The following is a 9052-nucleotide window of genomic DNA, read 5'->3' as shown; positions in this document are numbered from 1 at the left end:
CTGACTTCTGTCCAGTCCTTGGTGGGTGGAGCAGCGTTCAGGGACGGGAGGCTTTGGAGGAGGTGGAGGTGGTCTTCAGAGCGTGAGAGCTGCTCCACCTCAGAGCTTCTCTTCTTCAGCTCAGAGATTTCCTGTTCCAGCTCTTTGATGAAGCCTTCAGCCTGTTTCTCTGTCTCTCTCTGCTTCTCTTTGATCGTGTCGATGAGCTCGGCCTGGCTTCTCTCAACAGACTCCTTCAGAGCGCTGAAGACCTGAACACCACCTGCTATCTCTCTGTCTGCATCTTCCTTACTGAGCTCCACTGAGCGTTTGATCTCCTGAATCTTCAGTCGTCTCTTCTGGATCATTTGCTGAGTTTCAGCCTCTGTCTTCCCCAGCTCGGCCTTCTTTCCTTCATATTCTTCTTTCAGAGGAACAACATCATGTGTCTTGTGGTCTAAAACAGTGCAGAGCATGCAGACACACATCTGGTCGGTCTTACAGAACAGCTCCAGCAGTTTATCGTGCTTCGTACACATCCTGCCTTCCAGGTTCTTCACAGGGTCGATCAGCTGATGTCTTTTCAGGCGTGAAGCTGTCAGATGAGGCTCCAGGTGAGTCTCACAGTAGGAGGCCAGACACACCAGGCAGGACTTCAGGGCCTTCACTTTGGTTCCAGTGCAGACGTCACAGGGAACTTCTCCTGGTTTGGCAGCTTGTTGCTCTGAGCTGCTGCTGCTGGCTTTCTGTTGAGCTGACTGTCTGAACTGAGCAGCCATCTCAGAGATGAAAGTGTTGACCCGCAGCTCAGGTTTTGTGTTGAAAACCTCTTTACAGTTGGGACACTGATACGGGACATTAATATTCCAGTGTTGAGTGATGCAGGTTTTACAGAAGTTGTGTCCACATGGTGTGCTGACTGGAACAGTGAACACATCCAGACAGATGGAGCACAGAAACTGATCTTCAGTCAGCAGACAGCTGGCAGCAGACATATCCACACTCTGAGGACAAGAAGGGTGAAACAAAAAAACTGTAATTAAATATCTTTTGATTCATAAAATCAAACAATGATTAGTGGAATATCAGGAGAGTCATCCTGAGTTCTGTTGTTATACAAATACAAATATGAGCTGTGGTTGTCATGAATGTGCGGCTGCAGTCTGCATGTATTCAGCATCTGATTTACTCAGTCAGGTCCTGGACTATGCTGCGAGTGAAGCAGAGCTCAGATGTGCAGTTAAGTAGTGGTATTTCTAGGAGATCAGCAAGCTCAGAAAATAATCTACATTCCAAAACATTTATTTATTACTATTTTGTAAAATATTACTCAAAAAATATAACCTAATGCTGAGCCCAAAATCATTATTATATCAGCAAGCATTAAACCACACAAAATTTATGAAAAACCAAGAGGACAATAAGACAAATAAAAGATGCAAAATATACAGAAGCTACTACAACAAACGGCCTCAGCCATACCCGTGGAGGGGAACGCCATGCGGTGACGGGGAAAGAAGAGACAGGAAACTACAATACTGCCAGGCTTAAGTAATCAGCACAAACTGGGCCCTCAGGTGTTCATGACTAATCTTAATGAGAGTAAGCAGAAGTTACACAGCACAGCCCCACAGGGGTCATCACAATATCAGTGATGATATCCCATGCCCCCTGGTTCTTGTTAACATCATAATTTTAACCTGTAAAATCATAAAATAATAGAATTTGAACTCCAAAAAACACAATGTGATCCCTCCACTGCTGTCACATCACACATGAAATAATATAATTATTCTGCTACTCTGTTGCTTTTATGATAACAGAGTGAAAATATTTTTTTGGCCAGTATTTGGCTTTATTATTAGTTTTATTAAAACGTCTGAGGGAGTCGAGCAAAAGAAGAATCACCTCCTCTGTGCAAATACCTTTAGTGTCAGAGAATGAGTTTGGACAAAGAGGAGGCAGAGACAGGGAGGATGATGATGATGAGCAGAGGATCAGAAGAAAAGAAAGAAGGAAGCTGCTCTGGACTGCAGGAAACTGTAACAGCTTCTCTCATCAACGCAACGGCCAACAGTGGACCTTAAAAAAGGCTCGCGCTGACAGAGGAACTTCCGGTCTGAGTGGAGCTCTGCCCCGGGTTCAGCGCCAACAACAGAAACTGTGGTTTCCTGTAGTGTACGCAAGCAATGAATTTCCCTGCCCTCTTAACACCGTTGTGTTTACTAACTTGTCGCAGCTGATTGGGTAACACCTGAGACACGCCCACCAAACGGGAAAAAACATACCTCGAAGTCCCTCGTGCGACGGTGCACGGAAGCATGTCGTTCATAACGAAAATGTTCCGAAAACCGGTGCAAAACGTCCTTTCACTTAATACCAGACACACGAATCAGCTGCAGTCACTGGGGTTTGGTTTTAACTCTGTTTATAGTTCCAGCTAAATTTACATGTTGTTTTTATAGAAAAAGACACTTTTCTATGACATCATATCTTTTATCTGGTAAAACAAATGTAAAACAGTCAGATTCTGGTTTGAACTGAACTTCGACCAAATACTGAGTCCGAGCATTTTGGCTTTGTAGGGCCGTGTACTCACCAGGGTTTGGCAGAGATTCTGCTGTTTTGTTGAGAAAAACCTGATGGATTCAGTTGAATGTTTCTTTAGAGAGAAACAGAGAGACTTGTCTCGACTGCAGCTCTGCTGTTGCTCAGACACACTTTCACTTTCATTTGAGGAAATGTGACGTTGCAGCTCTCCTCTTTCACTGTAGCTCCTCCCTTCATTCTCGGTCATTAGATTACATTTTTGGTAACTTTGTTTTCTTTTGTTTTTCTCTATCTTGGCGCAGGCCGACATTATCAGCGAGTTGGTGAGGGACGTCATCTCCCCGCAGCAATGCGTTTCCAACTGAATTGAAGGTGGTGATGATACTTCGTTTCTTTACGACAGGACAAATGTAGCAATGCAATACTCATGATTTGAAGTGCGGTATCAAGAGCAGCCGGATGCAATACAGCAGTGTTATTATGGTAAGGACGAGGTGCGAGTGAGCCGAAGGTCCTGAAAGATACATACACGTTTTATTATAATGCTCTTAATTAAATTAACACAATTACATACAACGGTAATATAATGTTACTAATAATAACAATAATAATAATTAGTTTTCATAATAATATGATTTATTATTATTTGTTATTAATGCAAATACAAAATGTACCCTTTCTTTTGTTATTTTGTGAACATAATTTATATGAAATTTGACCGTTCACCAGCATAATTCCTCAGCAGTTAGTTCAGCGTTGTTATGGCTTCTCCTTCCTAGTGTCCTCTACTATAACTGGTACAAATATAACATTTTACTGTACCAACTATGAAATATTGCACCCAAAAACTCAAACTGTGATAATTAAACAGAAAGTTAACATTTTTGGGAACTTTGACCTTTCACCAAAACAATTCCTTAATAGGTGACATCATCATTGTCATATCATCTCCTTCATAGTGTCCTCTACTATCATTGGTACATATATTATAACATTTTACTCTAGCAACATGGAGAAATTATACTCTAAAAACCCTCCATTTCAAAATAAACACTTATCATTTATGTGAACTTTGACCAAAACAATTCCTTAATGGGTGACAGCATCATTGTCATATAATCTCCTTTCTAGTGTCCTCTACTATCACTGGTACAAATACAATAAAGTTTTACTGTTGCAACTACGAGATATGTTGCTCTAAAAATCCCTCAGACACAACGATGCATTAAAATTTATCAAGGAAGCTGGTAGAGCCGTGCAGCTGGCCAAGACAGACATCAATGGCGCTCCAAGTGATGCATATTTACTCCACATTGCATCTATTGGGGTAAAATACATAAATAAACAATATATGTTATATTTAAGGGGCTAACCGCATGTCATCAAAGGTGCGTTCGAGATGACTGTGGTTGACTTTTGCCGACTTGATAGCCAAATGTCAGCGCAGGCGACCACAGGGGCTGGGTATTAGAACACCGCCGTCCAAATAAAACATGTCATGTGATATGGTGACGTTTTGTAGCACCTGCAAAAGTCAAACAAAAAATGTAACCACCATGCCTTTATGTAAGTCATTTAAAATTTTATTTATATAGCACTATTTAGTGATGGTGAGATGAAGCTTCATGAAGCATTGAAGCTTTCCCTCCAATTGGTTCACTCATGGGCTGAAGCTTCATGGTGCTTCATTTGCTCTAGTGTGCCATCAAGTGGACAATAGATGTAAAACAGGCAAAGTGATTATAATGGCGTCACGGCTTTAGTTTGTGAAGCTTTGAATAAATTAATGAATGATGTTTGTGATGCCAATACATAAATGATTCTCTTATTAATATGGTGTCTGTCTTTATGATACAATGACAGGGTCAATGTGAATGTGCTTGTGTTACTTGGTTTGTGACTATAGATAATACAGACAACATTTTATTCATTTTTATTTAAAATAACTTTTCCCCACTGCTGGGCTTCAGGCGGTTTCTTTTTTTGGAGATGATTTTACCTGCCTTAGAAAATTATTATTTGGGTAATCTGGGGTAAGAGCCCCCAGTTTAATACTTACAAAAAACACAAAATGTCAAACAAAGAATATTTCAACACTTTCTTGCTGCCGCTAGTCTTACTCAGCTGAAATTTCATGTGTTTCCTGTGAAGTTATTTGATCAAAGCAATTCTGATATCAGTTGATCAAATAGTTTAGTCATTTAAAATAAGCTGTAGATACAATCTAATTGTGTTCAATTAAAATCAAAAAGTGTCCATTGCATTTTGCTGCTCCTTTCGAATCGCACGCCAAACCCGCGAACCATTTCCTGAATCAGTCACGTGGAACGACCGGCTCGCTGGCCTTTCCATATAGCTTATGGAGGGCCTGGGAGTCTTACCTGGTGTGGTCATTTTGGGGGGTCTGCTATCTGCCTCAGGCTTCACAAATAATAGAGGTGCAAATAAAGGTGCTCTCCCAGCTAGATGGCCTTCCAGGTAGACTTGTCGAAGGGCAGAGAGTTCCAAATCACTGTAATACCCCCAGCAAAACAGTGTCTCTGATGAGGGGAACCCATGACTCGAGCTCGGGTTGCCTCTCGCCTCGCCTCCTCTTCAATTCTGCGGTCTCCTGCATAGCGTTTCATCATTCTCTCTGCTAGGAGCCAATCACTGCAGTAGCCATAGCTTCATTACAGCACCCAAGATTATGAGTGTTGGTCATCATCTGTCTTTGAACGCTACCTTTGGCCTGAGAATCAAGCCATCCTCTATGCTCAAGGGCCATGAGTGCCCTGTCATGTGTCATAACTGCTGGGTTTTTGTCAACTCAAACTAGTATGTTTAATTCAAATAGCCTCACTCAGGTGATCTGGAGTAACTGACTAATACGTGTTCAGTAGGGTCCTCCTGCTGGCACTTCCACATAGCGCATAAAGGGTCGGGGAGGTTGTCCTGGGCGTTCCGGGCTAGCTCCTGTCCTCCCTCCCTCTGTGTCTGTGTGATTCAGTGCAGGTAACTATGTGCAGATTGAAGATACATGGCAATCTAAGTTTAATGGTTAGACTTCAGACAGCTTTCATTTTGCTTGTTGTACATCTAGCTTTGCCACTGTGAGACACCAATGTGTCCCTGAGCAAGACAATTAACCCCTAGTTGCTCCTGAGGCGTCATGACATATGTAGTAATTGTCACTTTGGATAAAAGCTTCAGCTAGATGAATAAACGTGAATTTAAATGCCAAGCTAGCGTTGGCGCAGTGTGCTTTTAATAACATAGAGGATGAGAGACATCGACAGAGTGGATCAATTAACCCCTTCTACATGTTATGCTCGTTTAATGGATGTTTCGACAAAGATGTCTTTTATTCTTGAGGTTTTGTTGGACATACTGCAGTGGCTTGGAGTTACCTTCACTTCAACGTGTCTACGACCTATCTCTGCGCATGCCACTGTTTTTGAGTGTGAGCTCGCATGTGTGTTTGTGTGCAGGAGGCGACAACAGGGCAGCAGAGGCTGCATCCTGATAATAAACAGTACAGTCTTCAGTCCCAGGCTCGTTTAACATCGTGCTTCAGTGCCCATCTAGTATCTGATTAAGCATGTAAATTGCATGTCTGCTCTGTTCTGTATGGGGTTCCTTGCTGCGGCTCTCTGCCTCAGGCTTTCCATGTATGCACATGGATGGGCAGGGAGGTGCTCTCCCTACCTTACGGCTCTTCCACATCGGCACGTGGAAGAGCAGAGAGGTGTGCTCTCCCCGCCTCATGGCGTTCCACGTAGGCATGTGGAAGAGCAGAGAGGTGTGCTCTCCCCGCCTCATGGCTTTCTACGTAGGCCCGTGGATGGGCAGGGAGATCCCAGAACAGAGCCATACCGCCAGATATAATTTTTCACAGCAGTCTTTGATCAAAGTTGTCCTGACTGAATCACGGCATTTACAGCTCCACACACTGTCACGCGTTTCATCGACTTCCTGACAACACCTTCCGTAATCCGACAGAAGCAAACACACTTGAAAATAGCCGGCTTACCAGGAGTAATAGGCACAATTACTGGCACTCATTAAAAAAGTTGATCTTTATATCTTTCACAAATTTCCAATGTGTATATCATAATGTGTACCCTCGGAAATTCTTTGTTAAATGTCTGTTGAATATAAACTCCTCGTAGGAATTTCACCATTCAATGTGAATTTATCTGAGAATATTCTTAAATAAGGAAATCTGTTCAGTGATTGGTCCTTGCATACATCGTCATCCAAAATCCTGTTTGCGGCACAGCAAAGTGTGGTGAATCAGCACTAAGACTGACACTTAAGATTTAGTCCTACACTTTAATCAAATTAGGAATATGATGCTTGATAACTAACTTTGAAGCACAGCTTTAGGTGACTGAAACATTCTCTCAAAGTGGAGATTAATAAACTTAAATTACTTAATTTGTGTCCTTAAACTAATTTAGGAGCAGGAATTATCATTTCATTTGTCCTCTTCTTTCTGTTTTGTACATCTTTTTTTAAACAGACAAAACCTAAATGTTTCGGTCCAAAATCTGTGAGTGTTGAGGGGACAAACTGGATGAAACTGGTGCTGGTCATTTATATTATAAAAATCCCCCCTCACACCTCCCAGGCTCTGTGAATCTCTGAGAGCGTTGAGTTGTTCCCCGTCCCCTCCACAAACTCCTCGTACATCGACTCCTCGTCAAATGGCCGCAGGCCCAGCAGCTCCAACATGTCCGCCTTGTCCAGGACCTCCTTCTCCAGGAGACGCTTCCCCACCTGAGGAAGCAGTCAGGGATAAATACTTTACTGCTACTTCATCAGCAAAACTGCTTTTTTAAGAATGGTTTTCTCAGTTTTGGTAGAAAACTCTTTTCATCACATGAATCTTGACATGAATTCATCACAAACTGTCGTGGCTAAATACTAAAATAACATTGTGTAAATATCTTGAACAGCTTATATTACTGAAACGTGACCCAGCCGCTGATCGAGAATTTAACCTTCTTTGATAAGATGGAAAAAACTGTGATAGCTGGAAAGTGAATCAAACTTACGCAGATGTTGAGGTAAAGCTCTTGTTTGTTGTGTCTTTTCCTTGTTTATGTTTTGCCTTCACTGTTTCTTTTGTCTCTGGAATCCACTTGAATTTTAGAATAATTAAACGGCACACACCGTGAAGTTCCAGGAGCATGATTTGATGTCATTAGAAACACCATCAGCTGTTTTTCAGCTTTGATACCAATCAAAAACAAAATAACTTAATCAGACACAATAAAACTTTATTTTGCTTTTGTTTATTTAAAAAGAAAAAGAGAGAAAAACAAAAGACTTTTGTCAGTAATTTGGGCCAGTATGCAACACTTCTTATAGAAACAATGATCAGAATATAATCAGCTTAGAATTTGGCAGCCAGAAATTTAAGAAATGTGTAAATGCTTCTTATTTCTGGGAATATTGTTTTCTCATGATTTAACAGTGTTGAAGGAATGAAATGCAGTTATTAGAATAAATTAGATCAAATCAATCTGAAAACATCAAAGAAAAACACATTTTCAGAATCTGAAAAATACATCAATGTACATTTATTACATTAAATGGATAAAATCAAATGGTTGCTCTACTCAGTGTGATTGACGGGAGAGATGATCAGAGGGGAAGAGTTTTCACCACCATCATTAAGACAAGGACTAAAGTATGGGTAGAGTTTCTCAGTGAAGCAGCAGCCAGTAAAGGAGTAGATAAGAGCTGCAGCATCAACGTCATAAAAGGAGACCAGACCCTCCTCATAATCCACAAACACCCCCACCTTCTTAGGCTGAGACTTCAGAGAGAGACGGACTGGAGGGTCAGCAAGAGCTTTGTACTCATTTTCATTCCTCAAACATATCATCCAGTAACCATCCTGAGGAGTTACTGTGAGTACTCCCTTCCTGTTGATCGACTCTCTGGCCACTCCTAAATCCCACTTAGTCTTCCCTTTAACCTGAACCTCGTAGTAAAATCTTCCTGAAGAGAAACTCTGCTTTGCTAAGACACAGGCACAAGTATCAAATCTCTCTGGATTGTCTGGGAGATTCTTCTTTACGTCACCATGTTTAACTTGTTTTCCATCATCAGACAGGATGAGTTTAGGATGTGCTGTATCTGGATCGAGTGTCACATCCACTGCATACTGCTGGACCCTCTTCAGCTCGGCCTCAGGCAGCTTCTTCATCTGTTTCCTGAGCGTCTCCTCCAGCTGATTCACAGCTCTCCTCACAGTCCCCTCATATGAAGGTGGACGGACGCTGACTTCTGTCCAGTCCTTGGTGGGTGGAGCAGCATTCAGGGACGGGAGGCTTTGGAGGAGGTGGAGGTGGTCTTCAGAGCGTGAGAGCTGCTCCACCTCAGAGCTTCTCTTCTTCAGCTCAGAGATTTCCTGTTCCAGCTCTTTGATGAAGCCTTCAGCCTGTTTCTCTGTCTCTCTCTGCTTCTCTTTGATCGTGTCGATGAGCTCGGCCTGGCTTCTCTCAACAGACTCCTTCAGAGCGCTGAAGAC

At 42.1% G+C, this 9052-nt stretch overlaps 2 protein-coding genes across 8 annotated transcripts in view; both read right to left on the bottom strand.

Annotated features, from left to right (window-relative positions):
• The window catches only part of LOC123961223 (nuclear factor 7, ovary-like), a 32170-nt gene that overhangs the window by 5787 nt on the left and 17331 nt on the right, over positions 1–9052 (bottom strand). Inside the window, exons 1-2 of one of the 3 annotated variants that reach the window (XM_046036399.1) lie at positions 2579–2729; positions 18–983 (exon numbers count right to left, since the gene is read on the bottom strand). In XM_046036399.1, the coding sequence (XP_045892355.1) occupies positions 18–974 (957 nt within the window). In that variant the 5' untranslated portion in view covers positions 975–983; positions 2579–2729. Of the gene's footprint in view, positions 1–17; positions 984–2578; positions 2730–9052 lie in introns of those variants that run through there. The other 2 variants (XM_046036401.1, XM_046036398.1) reach the window with 2 other exon arrangements.
• The window catches only part of LOC123961221 (E3 ubiquitin-protein ligase TRIM69-like), a 40655-nt gene that overhangs the window by 27523 nt on the left and 4080 nt on the right, over positions 1–9052 (bottom strand). Inside the window, exon 2 of one of the 5 annotated variants that reach the window (XM_046036394.1) lies at positions 8035–9052. This exon is cut by the window's right edge and continues 645 nt beyond it. The exons of the other annotated variants lie outside the window; for them this stretch is intronic. Within the exon in view, the coding sequence (XP_045892350.1) occupies positions 8132–9052 (921 nt within the window). The 3' untranslated portion in view covers positions 8035–8131. Of the gene's footprint in view, positions 1–8034 lie in introns of those variants that run through there. 5 annotated transcript variants of the gene reach the window in all.

The sequence above is a fragment of the Micropterus dolomieu genome, linkage group LG22, assembly GCF_021292245.1.
Source record: "Micropterus dolomieu isolate WLL.071019.BEF.003 ecotype Adirondacks linkage group LG22, ASM2129224v1, whole genome shotgun sequence".
Lineage (NCBI taxonomy): Eukaryota > Metazoa > Chordata > Actinopteri > Centrarchiformes > Centrarchidae > Micropterus > Micropterus dolomieu.
Note: the sequence above shows the minus strand (reverse complement) of the source record. Positions and strands in the feature narration are given on the sequence as shown.